Source organism: Rhagoletis pomonella, unplaced genomic scaffold (assembly GCF_013731165.1).
Source record: "Rhagoletis pomonella isolate Grant_MI unplaced genomic scaffold, Rhpom_1.0 Rhpom_scaffold_00010, whole genome shotgun sequence".
NCBI classification, from domain to species: domain Eukaryota; kingdom Metazoa; phylum Arthropoda; class Insecta; order Diptera; family Tephritidae; genus Rhagoletis; species Rhagoletis pomonella.
In genome coordinates this window covers 7436191-7456870 of record NW_023458564.1, presented here as the reverse complement: position 1 = coordinate 7456870, position 20680 = coordinate 7436191, and the positions used below count along the sequence as shown (strand labels likewise).

Below are 20680 nucleotides of genomic sequence, written 5' to 3'. Positions count from 1 at the left end.
CATAAGACATTGTTCGAATGGACACAGGAAGAGGAATGCCTCCTTTGCGATGAAATGACCAAGTGGACAAGGACTTGGCTTCACTAGGCATTTCCAATTGGCGTCAGTTGGCACAGAAGAGCAACTATTTGTCTGCTTTGTTGAACTTGGCCAAAATCGCTTAGGCAGTTACAGTGCCAAACAAAAAGAAGATTTTAGATAAGAGTGCGTGATATGTTTTTTATACATAATTCCTTAGAGAGAGTCTAGAACAATTTCCAAATGCATATGTATGTGTGTATATATTACTCTAGGGTTTCTATTCCATTATCTTATCTTTAACGCGTATGCTTTTGTATGGTTGTTAAAGATTTGAAAACAAAAGAACTGTATGATGGGAGTCAATGCCTTATACGAAGGTCGCGAATTCCAGCGCCCATAAATAACTAGACGCAAGATTATTTATAAATATATAAGTATGTATCTTTTATTTTTTTTGTACTTATTAACCATAATTTTTTTCGTAGTTCCCTATTTTACTTGTAACAATCAAGCAGTTCGTAAAAAAATTTTGTAATTATCATTCATATTCTTCTAAATACATACACTTCACTAAATACACATTTTTATTTTTGTTTTTTTGTTTTTTATAAATAAATTTCTTAGCTTATTTTGAAGACTGTTTCGCCTCTTCAAACATATTTCTGGATATGATCAGACGTTGGATTTGAGAAGTGCCTTCGTAAATTTGGTAGATTTTGGCATCACGCATCAGCTTTTCTACTGGGTACTCGGTGTTGAAGCCATTTCCGCCGAATATCTGCACAGCATCGCTGGCAATTTTATTCGCCATATCCGCAGCATGACACTTCGCTATCGAAGCATAGTAGCTGTTACGGCGACCCTGATCAACTTCCCACGCAGAGAGACGGTAGGCAAGACGAGATGTTTCCACGCCAATAGCCATGTCGGCGAGCATAAATTGCACAGCTTGATGATAAGCGATCGGCACACCGAAAGCTTTGCGCTCCAGTGAATATTTCAACGCTTCGTCTAAACAGCGCTGCGCCAAACCGACTGCGCCAGCAGCAACAGGTGGGCGTGTTTTGTCGAATGTACCTGCGAAGAAAATAGAAATAAAAAATATTTATTTATGTAAATATTTGATGAACTGAGGTACTACATATCGATGGTCCTCTGCAGTAACGACACAATTCAAAATTTAAAAAATAAAAACCATTACTACTGTTAGGTGGCTTTTGTCTCTTATCCTTGCCTAATCCATTTCCATCCTTATCTAAAGTAAGCAGTAAGGATTGCTTAAGTAAGTATTAAAGATAAGACATGGATTCACAAGGACTAGATACATGAGCCACTTAACAGTAGTAACAGTTTTTATTTTTTGAATTTTGAATTGTGGCGTTATTGCATAGCACCATCGATATGTATGTATTTAAACCAATGAGGCCATTTGTAATTTCACTTACCCATAGCAATTTTGAAACCAGCGCCTTCACCAATCAGCACATTTTCCTTGGGTATACGCACATCTTCAAATGTGATGCCGCGCGTATCGGACGCACGTTGGCCCATATTCTGTTCCTTGCGACCGGGCGTTACGCCGGGTGTATCTCGCTCTACAATAAATCCGGTGAAGGCCTTCGAGGCTGGCGCCTTTGGATCGGGATTAGTGCGCGCTAACACGAAGTACCAATTCGCCACACCACCATTGGTTATCCACATTTTTTGTCCATTCAAAATGTATTCATCACCCTTGCGTTCGGCTTTCGTTTTAATGCCGTTAACATCTGAGCCCGCACCGGGCTCTGTAACACCATAAGCGGCTACAATCGGCTCCTCTAACAGACGCCCTAAATACTTCTTCTTCTGTTCTTTATTACCAGCCATTATAACAGGCGTTTGCTGCAAGAAAAAACGCCAAAAAGGTGTTAATCGAAAGAGAAGTGAACTTCTAACGAAATCCTTAACTTACGCCCAAACTACTCGCCTCCAAGGCGGTCATAATGCCAGTGCAACCGTAAGCCAACTCTTCGGCAATCAGACAACTCGTATAGCAATCGAGATCCATGCCACCAACGTCGGCGGGTATGTGACTGTTCATTAAACCTAACGACCATGCTTTCTTCACAATATCCCAGGGATATTCGCCAGTCTTGTCGTGGTGTGCCGCTACTGGTATGATTTCTTCGCGTACGAATTTGCGTGCGAGTTCCTGCATTTGTTTTTGGTCTTCGGTTATGCCGAAGGAAGGACCAGTAGGTATGACGTGAGCGATACCACCATAGCTACGTGATGCCAAATTTCGAAAGGACGTGGTAGCAATCTTAAAATAAAATAAATATATATGTACATACATATGCAATTAATTGAAAATTCATTGGTAAAAGTAGGCTAGTAAATAAGATGCCATAAAACTAAGTATATTGGTATAAATCATCTTAACAAAGACTGGTCTTCGGAGTATCTCTAATTTTTTCTCATTTTGGTTGTTGGTGTTTCCGACAGGGTAGGACTATGATGCATTGTGAAAAGATTTTCCGTTATTGCTTGTAAAATTTGGGTGACATCGGTGTTGTGCCCTCGATGAGCCGAAAAATCGTTCCACAATACATCTTATGTCTAATTACTTAGATATGAAACCCGTCTAAGGACATTTTTATGGTAACACCTTTTTTGTATGTTTATGGGCTTGGTTAACTTTAATAAGCTCAAATGATTTCTATAGCAGCATTTCTTATTTGGTAATAAAAATTGTAGATATCCTAGTAGGTTTTTGAGAGAGCGTGAAACGTCTCCTCAAAAAAAAAAGAAAATTAGTGACACAAAAACGAGAATACCCAGAGCTTGAGATGCTAGCAGGCAGTAATAAACCTAACAGATTCTATCAAAAAAGAAGACAGCATTAAAATGGTTTCAAGACCTGTGTTAGTACTGCAAAAGCGAAGAAAGAAATCTGGTTGCAGATACCAGAAAATTTTTAGTGACACCTACATTCAGCAATAAATTTTTTTAATAGTTCCACTGAAATAATTAAAAATCTTCCTTAAACTGTGTTTTTATTACAGCATAAATTATTTCATTTCGATCAAATTACTTCACATAAATTAAGTGCGTTCAGACTTTGATTTCGTGATTTCTTTATACACTTGATTAGCATGTGTAAGTATGAGTTTTTAGTTTTTACGATGGTGGGATTACCCAGTCGGCAAAGTGAGGAGCGTTTCTAATTAAACGCCTTGGAGACTTTATTAAAAGATCTTCCAATAGCGCTACCATTCGAAGACAGAAGAGAAGGTGGGTTTCCATGGTAGCGAAAGTCAAATAAGTCTAAGGCAGACGTAAAGGTTTGTTTCCAACCAAAGCCAAATAAAAGACTGCAAAGTTAAACTCAAACTGTTTCATTATTGTTTCACGTAAAGTTTTCCCTTCTAAGGAAATATGAATAAGAAAAGGAGTAAAGAATCGAGCACAAAAGGCTTATCGTTCCAAAAGATCCCAAATAAGGACTTCCAGAAGTCCTCTTTGTTTATAACTTTGCCGACTGGGTATACCAAGAGTGCGAAAAAAAACTTTAAACTGCCTTATTGGAGGAAAAAAAACCTTTCAAAACGGGGAAGTTAGTTAAAAAGATTTTGCACAAAAAAGTCTACAGGGACTCACTAACGAATGCATAAAAAAATCTTGATAATTTTATGAAGCGACGCAATCAGATATATAAAATCCACATCAAGAAAGTCGATAACGTGAAGGCTAGGGTGTTCGATAATTGGCCTTTTTCCAAAACCGGGTTTCGAGTTATTCGGAAAATTGCAATTTGAAAAAACCGTTTGAAATTAAAAAAAAACTTACAAACTTTTTTTATTTGTAGTTTTCATACAGGGAAATCGCTTATACTGGTATGAAGTCATGGCTAAAAATTAACTTTAATCTTTTTTTTAGACCAAAAGTGAAATAAATAAAAATCAGTGAAAAATCGACGTTTGGCCTTATTTTAACTTTTTGAATACTTAATTGCAATTTTCCGACTTTTTTGAATATGAGTAATGCTCTTGCCGCCGTAGCCGATTGAAAGGTCAAGAAATGTGAAAACCGGTTTGTTCGATTAAAAAATAAAACGGTTTATTCGATATTCGAAAAATCAAGATTTCAAAAAAAAAACCGCCTATAGACATAAAAAAACAGTTGAAAGCGGTTGGAAAAACCGTGTCAATTACCCTAGGAAGTACACAAACGCAACACGTGAGTTCAAGGAAAAAGGTCACTAAATATAACAGATTTATAAAGATTAAAAATGAATTTCGCATAGTCTAGAATGTTGAGCAATGGGCACACTGCAGAATTCAATCGAGTTATCTGGCCTAACCTGCCCCACTGGTGCATGGAACATACGGATGCCTTCACAAATCCACGTTTTCCTGCAATTTGCACAGCTTGACTTAGTCATAATTAATTTTTTGTTCACAAATAAATTATATACCAAAGATTTTACATATTTCTCACAAAAATTCGAACAGAAAATTTTAGAAAAAACAATGTTGCAAGCAAATAGTAAATAGCCAGATGCCTCCTAACACCTAAAACATCCAACGAATAAAAGCAACATTGTTAAATGCAAGGCAGCCGAAAGTCAGAAAATGAACAGAGAAAGCTCCCCTACTACTTAATCTCATTATTGCGCCACGGTTTGTATTTGTTTTTAAAATAAATTGTTGCATGACAAATGGGGTTTTTTTCATTTCTTAATAAGAGGTTTTTTATTCATAATTAGAGCTCGCATTTTCATGCAAAAATGGCACATATTTTTAGGCTTGATTTTTAACATAAGAATCTGAGCTCTATTTATAAGACATTATCTAATTTCTATTAAATTTATTGACAGATTTTATAAGGCGAAATAACTTGATTTCAGCATGATTTGCCAATAAATTACCATTGAGCCATAAATTGCGATAATGTGAACATGCTTTTATTAGCAAAAGTTTAATGAGTTTTGGAGAGCTTTAATTTACTGACATTAGGCTGGTACGTTTTGGTGATAAAAACTGAGATCTGGTGGGTAAGTACTAGAACAGGGTATTTGAGGTCAATGAACCTTGGAACAAAAAAAAAATGCCTCAAGATAAAAGCATCGATATACCATACTTTAAAATCCGCCTGTAAAGGCCGAAGATATGACAACGGGCGCGCTTTTTTTTCTGGTACGGTCTAATGTACATATCTGAGCTGTTAGAAATATCAGCAGCCACCTTAATCTAATCTAGGCCATGTGTGTATGTACATATTTATGAATGTGTGTACATAAGTAAATAATTTTATCTAACAGATGCGTAGCAGTTAAAGTAATTTTTAATATACATATGTAAGTATGTACATATGTAAAAGCATACGATTTACATAGTTTTTATTAGCTGTCAATACACATAGCTACATATGTATGTATGTAGTTATTTTAATTGTCTATAACTTAATTCAAGCTAAAGCATACATATATGTTTGTACATACGCGCAAACAAATCATCCCTTCGTTTATCTGGGCATCTAATTATAATAAAATCAATGATCCCGGACAAGTATTCCTTTGATTATTATTATTTTTACTTTTTATGCTTTGTACAATTTTATTTTTAAATAAAGATAATAGTGTATTGCTAGATCCGTAACACACAGTATTTGCTGTACAATTTTAGATAACTTGAATGACCTTATCTGGCTTATCAACTGTAGACCTATTTCAAAGTTTATTTTATTCAGACTTGTTAAATAATGATTACTAATTAGATCGTGTTTTTTTTTTAAGAGAACAGTTTAATGATCAAATACCATTATTTGCACCTTATTATGTACAGTAAATGATTAGTTTTAAAACTAATAAAAAATAATCATGATTTTTCACCATTAAATGAAAAATCGGAAAAAGTCAAAAATAATTGGAAAAAAATTAATCGCATTTGTTTCTATTTAACTTTGTTCAATTATTTATGGGTTTTTTTTTTAATTTATATGCAGTTATTAGTTATATTGAAACTTATTTAGCCAAATAAAACTACTGCAGCAATGTTAGCTTATACTAAAAAAAAACAAGTTCTGTATATTGTTCAAAATACATACATACATATGTGGACCAATTTTTGCACCAATTGCTTTTTATCGTCACCCAAAAATCTGTAGTATTAGCATAGATTGGCCGAGCTGCCCCTCCTATTTGTGGCGTGCGTCTTGATGTTGTCCCACAAATAACATTTTTTATTTTTTACCAATATCTCCAGAAAAAGTTAACAAATTCAACAAAAAAATACCAAATTTATTTTGTGTGCAGAACTGTACTCAAGCTCGTACAAATGTACATATATCCGAAGCCACCAAGATTTACATGTTTTCAGCGATAATTTTTATATCTGTGTGAACAAGGGAAGGCATCTAATCCATTAGATTGTCATGGCTCATAATTTCTTGTGGAGGGGATGTTATTTGGCCACCGAAATTATCTGAATTGACACCGTTTGACTTTTTAAGAGGCTACTCTTACGGCTGTATTTATGCGAATAAACTTTGTAGCAAAAAAATCAACGATTGAAGGCAGTCCTGAAAGTTTTAGACTCGCTCATAAACCAAGTGAAGTCCCTGCCATAGCCTTTTAAACGAGAACACATGGGCCTCTTCCTAATGTGGAAACAGAACGAGCCTATATTGACTTATGCGAGAGAAGGATCTACTCTACTGAACAAACATGTAGGACCGAATCGGAAAAGTTACCAAATTGAAAAAGAAATTACCAAATTTTATAATGAAAGAAAAAAATTACCAATTTTGGTTAAAAATTACCAAAGCGGCAACGTTGAGAATGGCTAGTACTTTTAAGTGAGATAGCACTTGCAGCCAGGGACGTGAACCGGATGAAAAATTTGGTCGGTTCGGTTCAGTGGTTCGAACCGTTTTTGCACTTTTGGATTGGTTCATCAAAGCGGTTTTTTTGATCTTTGAACCGGGGTTTCGGTTGGGTTCAACGGTTCGAAAAACAAAAAAATAACGCGCAATTTTAAGTGTCAAGTGTCAAGTGCAACAACGCGCTAGGTTAAGGGTCAATTGTCTGTCAAATGAGATGGGTTGCCTTTACATTTGACACATGGTAAACAAATATGGTAAGTATTACCTTGTTTAACAAAAAGAAAAAAGTGGGTACATTCATCTATTGAAAATTGGTTGAAACGAACCTTTAAACTTTTATTGAAAGTGGTTCGGTTTTCTGTTCGGATCCAACATTTGTGGAAAATTTCGGTTCGGTTAATGGTTCAGTTAATTAATAGGAAAAAGCGGCTTTCCGGTTCAAAACCAGTTCACGTCCCTGCTTGCAGCAGCAGCTCGCTTCTCGGAATCAACGGGTAGTGTAGGCGTGCGAATATAACCACGACGCTCAGCTAACACACTTTGCACTTGGCGCACCGAACATTCGATTGGGCTTAATGAATAATTTAGTACTTGATTGAGTCACTGTCTCAGGGTTTTTTAATCATAGTGGAGTAAATTAATTAAAGTAAAAGTAAGCGGGATGTGATTATTGTTACACAGAATTCACATACACATATCGACACTTTTTCGCGAAATTCAAGAATGTGGCATTTTGGCGAAATTGACTTTTTGATGCAAATTTGTTCGGCACCCAACAACGCATCACCTGGTAAAATGTTATAGCTAAAATCCCTATACCTACGCCAAAAATGTTTAAAAGTAGAAAAAAACGCTCTCTTTTAAAATTCGTTTCTGGCACATACGATAATTTCCCGCAAAGTGCTCTATATGTTGATGTGCCGTTGATATTTTTAGGCGTAATAAAAGGGGTGTGTGTTTTATTTTTCATAAAATTCTTGTGAGGTTCATTGGAACTTTAAATTAGCTCTCAAGGTGAAAGACGAGCCGAGTTGTGTATGCTGTGTATGTACATATGTATATCTATGTATTATTTGAAATGAATACCGGCAAATATTAATAAAAAATTAACCCAAAGACCTACTTTTTCGCTACATGAACATAGGTACATATGTACATACATACATATGTATCGTTAGTATAGTATGGAAGGGCATAAAAATTCAGTAACTAATTAAAGATCTAAAATTCACTTTTTGATTGATTATGATGCACTTCATCGATTTATAAGTGCCACATCGTTTTATGCAAAAACATTTTTTTTAGTTGTGGCTTTTTTGAATTTCAGCGATGATTTGATACGTATGTACGCCCTATCCATACTATACTAACGGTATGTATGTATATCTAGGTATGACTTATTGCAGAAAATCTTTTAGTAAAAGTCGCAGCTTTGAAAGGAAACTCAAATAAAAAAATATAATTTAAAAATGCAATAACCGAATGATCAAGAAAATTCGCTTTAATAAACGAAGAATGTTAGAAATTAAGAGGTCATAGCTCCCAAGATAATATTTGATACACATACATAGATACATATATATGCCTGTATGTATGTACATTAGGGTGGTCCAAAAATGCATGTGAAAAAGTAAAGTCGGAATTTTTATGCTCTCACCCCCTAGGATTGTTCTATACCGAAAAAATGTTAACTTATTTTTTTATTTTGAAATCAAAAATATTTAGAGGTCGCTCAAAGCGTTCAAAGTTTACCATGTATTGGAAAAATAGAATTTTATAACAATCCTAGGAGTGAGAGCGTTACAATTCCAACTTTGCTGTTTTTGGACCACCCTAATGTACATACATATGTACATTGAATAATCATATGTACATATGTATTTTCGAATGAATATTCATACTTAAAAACGTTTGTAAATTTGTATGCATGTACATATGTATATAGGCATACACATGTAAGAGTGATACGATAAATGTATACATGCATATGTATGTATGTATGTATGTACATATACACAATGTGTACATATGTATGCCAAATCTATGTCGAGTTACCGAAGCTATACGGCCATATTCGAGCGGTATTCAAGTGGATGGGGTCAAAGTACAGAATTGACGCATATACAAATGTACATAACTAAACCTTAAAAAAAATACCTTTCTTGCCGTAAGCTAAGTGTATACGGTAGAGAAAAAACGCGAGACTTGGACAAAAATCTCACTAGAGACGTGTAAATACTCTATATATACAAAAGAGCTCAACAAGAGAATTATAGCTCAGTTATGCATACTTTGCACTGCACTGCACAGAATGTAATTTTTATGTAGAAATCAAAAACCAATATGTAATGCTGTGCGTTGGGTAAACGCTTACACGCAAAGCTTATTTAACAGATTCCTTATGTGGCAATTCTCATGCAATGCCAAGTATGCATAACTGAGCCATTATTTAGTGAGACTTTTTCGACGTGTACGCAACTAGATCTTTCGATCGCTCTCTCTCTCTCTATTCTACGACAACTCCATGCTCTATTTGGCAAGCTAAATAAGAGATTTTGCTCTACGTAGGCGGATGGTAAAGTGCATGGTACAATAATTACAGGTATTAATTGCGTTTATTTACTCATTTCCAGTAAAATCCAGTAAAAGTTTTTACGAATTTTCATGTTTTGGCGTATTCGTACGCAAAAACTTGCAAAGTAGGGTAAATTGAGAGAACGAAAAATGACAGTTGAAGTTACAAGTTTTTACTGGATTTTACTGGATAAATTTTTACTTGTAAGAATTTGCCAGTACGAAAAACAGCTGATCGCATGTTACTGGATGGAATTTAAACTAATAAGGAAACTGTTTGTGAGATTTTATCGTGGAAATTAACAAAATAAACATATTTAAATATTAAATATATTGTTTTATTAGGAATATGCTGCGAATAAACAACCAATTTATCAGCTGTTCATGAAACTTGCAAATTATTACTGGAATAGCGTTCGCGTATTTTTTTGTAAATTTTTTCTATGAGAGCGAATTCTTAGAAATAAAGTTACTGGATAATTTGTAAACAAACACAACTATTGTCCTCCCAGAAAGTTTTGCTTCACATCGAGATTCGTGCTCCCTTATTTTCAATTTGACGCAGTTCAATGTTGATCCTAGCAGTAAACCTTTTAGTGTGGGCAACAATGATGTTTTTCAAATAAGGCAAACAGAAATATGCGCTCTTTGGGAAGACAATACCTGTAACTATTGTACCATGGGTAAAGTCCAAGAATGATATAATACAAGATTGCGCCGATTGCAGCAGAGTTCGTGAGAGTAATTTTGGCGTGACGTCATCGTAGAGTTGACAACTGAGAGCGGCAAATAAAACTGCTCTTGAGTGATGTGCTGAATTGTCGGTACCCAATATTTCCTTTTCGGTACCCGATACCGATTCTTTACATTAATCCTTCGCCATTATATGCATTTCAAGTTTAGAAAAACTTTCATTACTAATTTATATGATATCGGTAAAACACTTGAACTTATCGCAACAGAGAAATATTATTTTATCAGTTTTAACCTTAGTCCAAGGTTCAAGAAAAATGCTTTGACGGATGAAGAAGCCTTCAGGCCTACAAAAATGATACCGTCCGATTCAGCTGGAACAAAAATGCTTCAAACAAGTAAGAGTTTCTCTGTATTATGACCTCGAACCGACATATATACATCTTTCATTTGAATCAGTATTAAAAGCTCTATTGGCTCCTACATTTGGGTTTTGATAGGCGAGTCTCCCCTGAACCGTTTCTCCATATTTTTGGCCTATGTGCGCTTTTATTCGAAACCTAAATGTTTCGGTACCGAGTATCGAGAGCATTGGATACTTTTCAAATCAGTACCGATATCGATCAATACTTAAAATTATTGAATCAGCACATCACTACTGCTGTAATCTCGACTGTGACGTCAGCAAAACAGCTGATTCTGTCAAATTCACTGAGAGCCGATTAGCGGTGTTGCCATCGGCGCCACCTTCTGAATTCTCTCGACCCTGGGTAAAGTATTGCAATGAATTTCATCACAGTTTGTTAAATTTTGAAGTGGTTACGACATTAAAACGTTCTAAATTAAGTTGGGGTAGAGAAAAAACTTTAAAATTAATTGGTTAAAACATAGTTTTGGCTAGTACTGCTCGGAGAAATTCCTTTTAATGTTTAATATCAAGCATTGTTTGATGTGAGTTCAAAAGAAGACATGGTACCGAAGGGAGTGGTTGCCAACCACTATGAAAAATTTGTACACATAAATATACATATTAATATTTAGGTACATTTATCTACTTTTAGGTAAAATTTTTTTCGGCAAATAAGTACAATCTGAAAATTTAATTTTCATCCCTAGTGCGAAAAAGTATTTTATGACGTCAGCAAGTAGGTGGACGCTGTCAAAGCGAAGAAGGGTTAGCGGTCCGTGGATGGCGCCAGCTTTATTTTCTACATCGTCACCATGATTCAATAATACAAGGTTGGATAACCTGGGAGTTGTCTCGCTCCCGCATTCTGCCTTAGCCTGTGTTGCCTTCTTTTTTGATTTATAAAAACTACTACTAAAATACAAGGAGAAATATTGTCTTCGTATAAAAAGTTCAACAGGCAACACTGCCGATATTTTTTCATCGAATGTTTCGAGGAAATTCATTTTCTTATTGAGCAAATTCAAGTAAGTATGGCAAAAAAATCAAAAATAATGGAAATATTTTGAATTACAACAATAATTTACATATTTATTTTGCAAAAAGTAGCGTTTTACAACAAGTGCAGCCGTTGCAAGTAAGTTTTGCATGCTAGTATCCCTGTGTCCATCCACGTATGGTAGTACAAATATTAATAAATATATTCTGTTGAGAAGGTCAGGATCATTTGGGTGTCCGTCCACGTTTGCTGGTGCATGTATTTTTACCACTGCAGCCTTTGGGTTGGTCAAGTGCAGCCTTTGCATATTTACAAGTAAGTATACCACTCCATAAAAGCGAAAGTGGAAATATTAATAAAGGTATTTTCTTGTGCTGATTGTGACTGATTGCAGAAAAAAGTACACAACATTACAAAAAATTAACATTTTTAAAAAACGAAATGTAATGTATTGAAGATATATTTTTAAAGTTTAACCGATATAATGATTAACAAGACTGATTGGAGAAAAAAGTAAAAAACATTAAAGAAAAATTAGAATTTTAAATAACCAAATGTAATTAAATTGCGATATTGAAGATCTAACTTTTAAATGTAACCAATATAATGATTAGCAAGACTGATTGCAGAAAAAAGTAAAAAAAAAATTACTAAAAAATTTAAATAAAAAAAAAACCAAATGTAATTCAATTTAAGATATTGAACATGCAATCTTTAAATGCAACAAATATAATACTTTTTTAAAAGATTAATTTATATGCATTAAATCAATTGCATCTTTACCATTTGTATAATTCTTCATATAGTCCCTTTGAATAAAGGATTTGTTTGAATTCCATTAATTTTGTTAAATATATACTGGAATATCAATGAAACCATGGTTTATTTTGAATATTTGGGAATATTTCTTCAAAGACTTCAAAGATTTTTCTTTGGCAAGAATTTTATGTGAATATCCATTTATTTAATTTTTAATATTTATGTGGCCATAAAAAATTAATTCATTGTCTATTGTGTAGATCAGTGGAATCTTCTTTATATATTTAATTCAATTTGTATACAAAAACGCATTACAGCACTACCAGACTACTTACTTTTCCTACTACCTTTACACAAAAGGGGATAAAATTGTGACCCGCTTCTCTTTCCTTCTTAAACGCATACTTACAAGGCAGTCGATTGACACAAATGTCAATATTTATCCAACCTTGTATTATTGAATCATGATCGTCACTCTGCATATACATATGTATGCACAAACATACATCAAGCGTTGACAACAAATCGAGATAGAAAACAAACTGTAAAGACAATGCATCTGAGGCCTGGAAAAGTTGATTTGGTGTCTACTTTGAGGCAAGCAATTTTTGAATCACCATTCGCACGAGCGATTTTGGTTGAGCAATGTTGAATCGCCTAGAAAATCGCCCCACGTAAATGCTGCTTAAGCTAGAGGTAACAAAGAGAAAAGTTAAGATTTCGCTATTTTGACTTTAGTTAGAGTGAATATCTCCTAGGGCTGGTTTCTCCAACTCAACTTAACTTAGTTTAGCCAATTTTCTAGACTTAGCCTAGAATAAGCTGCGTAAAAAGTAGGCTAACTTTTGACTTAAGTCCAAAAAATGGCTAAACTAAGTTAAGTTAAGTTGGAGAAACCAGCCCCTAGAGTTGCTCTACCGCGTAAACTTAAATAATTGAGAGAGCACTTTTTATTTCAGTAAAACTCAGCGAGATACATGTTGCACGTAATATTTTTTGCCGACGTCACTTAACACATACAGTAGAATATTGAAATCAACATACAAACGCCCCAGAAAATCTGACTAGATCAGAGCTAGCGTAGAACTAGACCTTTTGCTCAATACCCAAGCAATGCTTTCAACTGTCCAGTTTTACACGGCGATGTCGTTGGCGGTGGCAATTGTCTACCAGTGCATTACTTTGCAACTAGTTTTTAACCGGTTCCGTTTCGGACAGTTTTTTTTTTTAAAGAAAACGATTTTAAGATTCGATTTTTGGATATTTTTTTTCGTTTTTTTCTTTTCTTTAACATATTTCATTTTTGTTACATATTTTATTAAATAAAACAATTATTATAAGCTCAACGCAACAATTTATTAAATTTGTGCCTCCATCGCGATTTGAACTCGCGACTAACGATGCTTGAGTCGGAGGTCTTCTCGCTGAGCTACTTTCGTATTGTACGAGCAGTGAGCATTTGCACATTTACACCGCAAGTTTCAACTGTCCCGCTCTGCATCCGTTTTGCATTAGTTCAGAGATAGTTTCTGATATATGTAGTTCGGAACTAGCGCTTTGTCAGAATGTCTCTAAATTTTGTTGCAGGGAATGTATATTTGTACATATAAGTACCCAAGAGAACTTGTCGTACGACAGCTTAGAAGTCAAATGGGAGATTGCAATAATTGAGATTTGTCCGTTATTAATCGCTTAGGAACAAAACGCGATGTATGTTATAGGCACCCCGTTTAAAATAAATTTTGTGTTTTTGGAAAAACATATCACAAAGAAAACTACAGAGAACTTTTGTTTTAGAAATAAAATAAGGAGAACGCAATAATTTAATTTGTATAGCACATAGAATTAAATTAAGCTCCGTCAGTATTTATTACAACTTTTCTTTAGACTTATTACGCCAATTAGTGAGGTTAGGTTTTAACGTTTCATATTTTGCCCGTCTAGGGCAAGAAGATGGCAGATGGGCAAAGTCACCTTCACATTGATCGTCGTTAAAACAGGAAAGCATTATACACTTTCCCCTTGGCACCCAGGAAATCATATACGAGTACATACATTCACATGGTGAAATTATACCGGAGCGAGAACAAAGATTTGAAAAACTGCTTGTAAAAATTTTCGCTTAAATAGCCGAATGTCTAGAAAATAAAGGAAATAAAGCGAAAAAGCTTTATTACTTCGCCTGTTTTAAATTTCACCATTTCATAAACGTCTGTTAAGTTCTTGTAATATTGTACACAAGCATATGATTCAATGGTGAAATAAATGGATTGCTTAAATATCAGTTAAATGTTCGCTATGGACCAATGTGGGAGTAGTCTTCTATTTATTACTTCATGAGAAGGGATTCGCAAGCATAGAAAAGCTCTTTTATTAAGTAATCGCACAGAAGGCTTGCGGAATACCTCTTATGGTAGCACTACCCTTATTGCACTCCCCTGTTGTCTTTTTGGGAGGTGTCTGGGAGGTTGTTATGGGAGTGATCCCGCATCGCTTCCTTTCCAAGTTTTTGGGACGATATTTCTGCGTGTACTGCCTGATCGCCCGTTTAGGAGGTAAACGGGAATACTGGCACTCCTAGCACACATACAATGTTAAAGCGAGTATACAAAATTGCACTGGGTACCTTCCTGCCAGAGTGTTATATTTTTTTTTTTTTGAGTTAGGTATGCAGAAATGACGCTTCGTAAAAATTGTATGGCTGTATCAATTAACGAAAGGTAATTTGAAGAAAATGGATCTTCACTTTTGCTATGAGAGCGAATGTAAACCGTAAACTTTAAAGCCGTTTTTCTCGGGTGTTTTTTTTTTTTTTTTTGATTAACACACTATTTCAGAAAATGAGCGATATGTGCGCACGTACTATGTATGTAAGTATGTAAGTAAGTATGTACTATTTTTATATATACATACATATATATACATATATATGTACATACATATGCAATTGCACATAACGAATTTTTTCATTTTATTTTTTCCCTTCCCTTACACCAACGCTTATTTCCACTTCACTTTTACACTCTTTTATTTATTAACACATATGTACATACTTATTTAATAATTTTTCCGCTTGCTTTGCTCTAGATACTTTTCGAAACATTAATAATTTTTCTACACAGCCTTCTTAATAACTTTCTTACCTTATTTAAAAAAGCCATATTTTATTACGCACAATTTGAAAATTATTGAAAAAATTATAATAGGTATTTGGTAACTAAATGCTGAGGTGTGTAGTACAAAGTGAAATGTTTTGTGAGTGGGCTCGTTCCTGACTCTGCTACGTCGCTAATACGAATAAAAATAAGTTTGCTCAGTACTCTCACTTTATTATTGAAAGTCGAATGCATCTGAATTGGACTTTGGAACTTTGCGCTCTGTGTGGTTGCGCTTCAAACGAGTTGTTATCAACAAATTTATCCCAGTAGGAAAATGGGAATGCATAACCTTTTTCAACCAAGAAAAGACTAACAACTACGGTTGAACGAAAAGATGCATCGCAATGTAAGCGAACGGACGATGTGTAGTTTTGAAGCTACAAACAAAACAAAAAGTTTGAGAACTAACTCTAGTATGTCTTTCTCTCACGTTATCTCAACAACTGCTGTAGCCGAATGGATTCGAAACCTGTGGCACGGACTTTATTTTTTATTCTTATTATTATTTTTTTTTTTAATTCTATTTATAGTTTCGTAAAGCGATATGCGACACATTACCTCTGTATGACATCGCTGTGGAGAAATTCTTGCATCTTTTCGTGCGTAGGTTATAGGGACTATCTATTACTTTCTGCATTCCCAGACATTACCTTTTCGCACTGGGATGTGCATACCTATATTTATACATATATATTTATATATGTATGCATATACATATGTATGGACATATGTACAAACACATATACATACACATACATATTTGTTTGCTGTTTTCTCATCATAATAACAATTTTTCGTCTCTGCTATGCTCATGCTTTCTTCAATTAGACTGCTTTTACACAGTTCAAGTATTGAATTCAATTCTTCTCGCGTGTGGAAGAGAGGGGGTGCGTCTGTACCGTCAAGTCGTTTCAACAATCTTGCTTTGCTTTTGGCATTTTCGTTGCTTCCCATTTAAAGAACCAAAAACTTGAATTCAACAGAATTGAAACGTGTAAAAGCAAGTAGAAAACGCAAAAGAGAATGAGCAAGAATTGCTTTCAAGTACTTGAAACATGTAAATCGGGTGTAAGGTTGATAGAGAACGTATGTATGTTTGTGTTACGTTCAGTTCTACAGTCGTGGCACAAAGATGGGAACGCATGATAAAAAATGGTACTTTTCGCTAGTGCACGAATACCGTATCTTCCAACACTTCGTTTTATACCGCAATTAAGGCATATATTAGGGTGTTATTTTATTTTATGAAATAGAGATGCCGCTTTTATATGGATTAAATCGAATATCGATTAAATCGATAATCGAGCCCTTTCGAGTAGATTTTTCGTTGATTTTTAGTTTCGATTCGATCCGTGAATCGATAAAAAAAATTCGATCATCGATATGCGATTTTTCCTCAGTTGATGCCTATTGAACTACGGTTTACACAGAAAATTTGAATTTGAGGCTGGCTGACTTTTTTAAAAATTGATCGGAATCGCTTTAAACTCGTTACCCGGGGTTTTTGGTGTCGTTGATTCCGAATCCGATGTTCGTTTTTAAAAATTCAATATGGCGGAAAAAATTTAAAATTTGTTCTGATTCATGTGAAACTCAAAAATGTCGTTGACACCGAAAACGAGGTCAGTGATTACGAATCCGATGTTCGAAAACCCCCAAGTAATGAGTTTCAAGCGAACTTGATTAATTTCAGAATAGTTTGTCAGATTTGATTTTTTTGTACTTTTTTGTGTGAAAGTACCTAACTTTGAAATAACGTGAAATTGTGAAAAAACTAATGCAGCTAGAAAGCTGCTCCTTATTGCATTGGAAAGAGTGGCCCGTTTACTATAAGAGTCGATGAAAAAGTGAAAACCGATTTTTTCTGACCGTAGGTCCCTTTTAATTTTACGTGTCACATATATAAAATTATGGCTAGTACTACAACAAAAATTCCAAAAATTTTTATTCCAAACTTTATGCAAATTTACATACTTGATTACACTTTTTGGTTAATATTTTAGCAGTATGCAGTATGTATACAGTATGTATGCAGTTTTGTAGCAAATTTTTTCTATAAAGGGTAATTAGGAAGTGATATATAGAAAAAAAAAAAAACAAAAAACCGTCAGTATTGCAAGAAAATCGATGTTCGTAAGCTCCATTGTATAATACAGTTCTTAAAATAGTGGATAATTTTAAAGTAAAAAATTAAAAATAAACAAAAATAAAAAATTAAATAAAAATGAACAAAATTTCGAAAAAACTTAACCAACTTTCTTAACATACATACATATATTTTGTCAGCCTTCATTTAGTATTTCTATTTCGTTCCCATGAACGCTTCAAAAACCAAAACCAAAATGAGAACAAAACTATCGAGAACGTTCTCAATGGGAATTATATAGGAACTAAACCCTGTACAACGTTCCCAAAGAGAACAAAATCCGAACAATACTTTCGGGAACATTTCTAAGAGAAGAAAATGGGAATGAAAGTGTCCGTTTGGCAAAGAACAAAACGGGAACAAATCTTATCTGTAATATTCGCGAAGAATGGAATCGAGAACAAAATTTTTCTCATAGCTTTCGATTAATTTAAAATGTTTGAATATAAGAATTAATTAAAAAAGAACTGAAAGATAATTACGCAAATTAATTGAACGAAAGATTTAAGACACGAACTTTTCTTACATAGAAAATGAAAAATTGTTCCATATAAGGGCAGTTCACCCTAATGATGAACGATCAGGAAGTTGAAATGATCCAGCTTTCCTCTGGCTTTGAATAAACAATTGCGGCTCTCACTGAAACGATTGTCCTTCTCCCATTCTTTACGTTAAGCTGTAAAAACTTTTTTTCTCGTTTTGTTCTCTAGCAGAACGTTCCTCAGACTTTTGTTCTTATTTGAACCTCCTTGAAAACTTTTTCGATACTTTCGTTATCATTTTTCTCTCATTGGCAACGTTCTCGAAAGTTTCGTTCTCATTCTGTTCTTCTCGAAAACATTTCGGAGAGCCTTGTTCCATTTTTGTTCTTTACGGAAGTGTTCCCCAACCTTTTGTTCTCATTTTGCTCCCGTTCAAACTGCTCTCAATGCTTTTGTTTCAGTTTCGATCGTTTTTGCGAACGTTCTTGACATTATATTTCGATCTTGTGCAGAGCTAAACCAAAACTGGAACGCGTTCTCGGTCCCTAGTATTATTTTCACCTTTTCCTTTGCTTCATATTTTTGCTTTTGAACACAAAGAGAAATACGAAAGCAAATATGAATACGAAGACAAATACCAATACGCTGTCAATAAGAAATACGAATACGAAACCAAAAACAAACAAGGATACAAAGACGAGTAGGAAGACGATCACGAACACGAATGCGAAGACGAATACGACGACCAACACGGATACGAACACAAATACGAATAAAAAGAAGGCAACAAAGTCTAATACGAATACGAACATGAATATGCAGATGAATACGAATATGAAGAGGAATACGAAGACCAGATTAAAACGAATACATAGACTAACCGAAGACGAATAGGAATACGAGTTCGTAGACACATTTGAAATATAATGTGACGACGAAGATGGATTCGAAGACGAACACAAAGACAAATACGAAGACGTGTTTCAAGATGAATTGCAAGACGATCACAACGACAGCACCGAAACCAATACGAAGAGAAATGGAAGGCTGATACGAAGGCGAATAAGCATACTTTCTGAAGATGATTACAAAAGCAGCGACTGAAACAAATACGAAGGTGAATTCGAAGACGAATACGAAGTGGAATTTGAAGTGTAATACGGATACATTCTAAAGACGTATACGAAGACAGCGACTAAAATAAACACGAACCACGAAAGCCACCACCTGCTATTCACGAGACAGAGGGCGCTCTGCAAAAGTCTAACGTACTGACTTCGCGCATAAAAAATCTAGCAACCCTACTTAGGTTCTACAGTACACCCAGGAAAGTGTGCTTTTGAGAGCGTCTAGCAAGACAAGATCTATTCTACGTCCGGCTTTTGGATATAATTTGAAGCAACTGGAGTTTTAAATAGGATCTTCCGTAATCGGTCGCCCTTGGAGGTTTCCTCAATGTTGCCGCAGAAGTTCTTCCAATATTCCCTTTGGGCTATTCGGACGGAACTCTTGAAAGTTTTTAAGACATCCTTGTAGGGTTGCCAAGATCCAGATATTTTTTCTAGATTAAAGAGCTTTCGGATTTACCTTTGGACGTGTTGTTGGGCAAGAAAATTTGAAACCGCAGGGCTTTAGTGACAAAGACAGCAGCTACATCAGTTTTTGACGTTGACATCAGCAGTCGAATTCCTCCGGTTCTGAAACCAGAAGCTGGTCTTTTGATAGTGTAACCCAGCGGATCTAGACCGAACCTACGTAAGCCGAGACTGAGCACATTTCGTTCTAAAACTCTGTCGCGGTGTCGGACACATCTGCCGGGTACATTTCCTCCGGATTCACTGGTCCACACGGGGCGTTGCCTGGATCCCGGATACTTAACTTCGGTAGAAATAGGCATTGTGACTCTTTGTGATGGGAATTAAACCACCCGAACTTATTTAGTAAAGAGCGCAACATTAGTCGAAAGTAGACATCCAAAACTAAGACAAGTACCTGGCGAAACAAGTATATATGCCCTAGGGTTTCTTCACGAACTGAAGCGAATGTGCATTTTCAAGTGGGAGACCAGTCGAAAGAATCCATTATCGATAGTCGTTACTCAATAAAAAAGGTGTTAAAAAAAGGTTTCGGTAAAACGTAATATTATTATTTCTTGTTGAAAGAAATCCTTTTTTGTTGAAATAGAAGTCCAGGGATACTAATTCAAGATTCATGCAGTTTAAAAGCCTGGAAATAGGAATTAAATAGTTGACAAATACTCTTGTACCAGGAACCAAAAATTTCGAGAAGAAAGAATACAGGGGTCAAATCAAAGAAATCTGTCAGAAATTTTCAGAGGGATCGCTAAGCGTAATGGTAATAGTAGAGCATGCTATGTATAGAAGGAAAAATAGTATTTTTAAAATACTGCACACCCAGACCTGATGATTTGATTAGATTAGATTTAGAGGAGGCAACAGGTCGACAAGTTACCTCGACCGAATTGTAACAACCCTCTATTCGACTAGAAGACCTATTCACGTATTGCTAAGAAACCTCGCGAGGTCCTTTGGCTGAATGCCTCTTAGGTACGGCCAT

At 35.0% G+C, this 20680-nt stretch overlaps 1 protein-coding gene across 1 annotated transcript; it reads right to left on the bottom strand.

Annotated features, from left to right (window-relative positions):
- Positions 1 to 582: 582 nt before the first annotated feature.
- Positions 583 to 15624, bottom strand: LOC118745986 (probable medium-chain specific acyl-CoA dehydrogenase, mitochondrial). The gene is made up of 4 exons (XM_036479695.1): positions 15461 to 15624; positions 1973 to 2323; positions 1467 to 1902; positions 583 to 1098 (listed from the first exon to the last, which is right to left on the bottom strand). The coding sequence occupies exons 1-4, from the start codon at positions 15476 to 15478 to the stop codon at positions 647 to 649; spliced, it is 1257 nt and encodes a 418-aa protein (XP_036335588.1). The 5' UTR covers positions 15479 to 15624; the 3' UTR covers positions 583 to 646.
- Between the last annotated feature and the right edge of the window lie 5056 nt (positions 15625 to 20680).

What these genes read in the sequence shown, in the direction of transcription:
- LOC118745986 (XM_036479695.1), bottom strand. An exon ending in TGGAGGCGAGTAGTTTGGGC is followed by an intron (nt 1,903 to 1,972) that starts GTAAGTTAAGGA and finishes TTTTTCTTGCAG; the next exon opens with CAAACGCCTGTTATAATGGC. An exon ending in TGGTTTCAAAATTGCTATGG is followed by an intron (nt 1,099 to 1,466) that starts GTAAGTGAAATT and finishes TTTTCTTCGCAG; the next exon opens with GTACATTCGACAAAACACGC.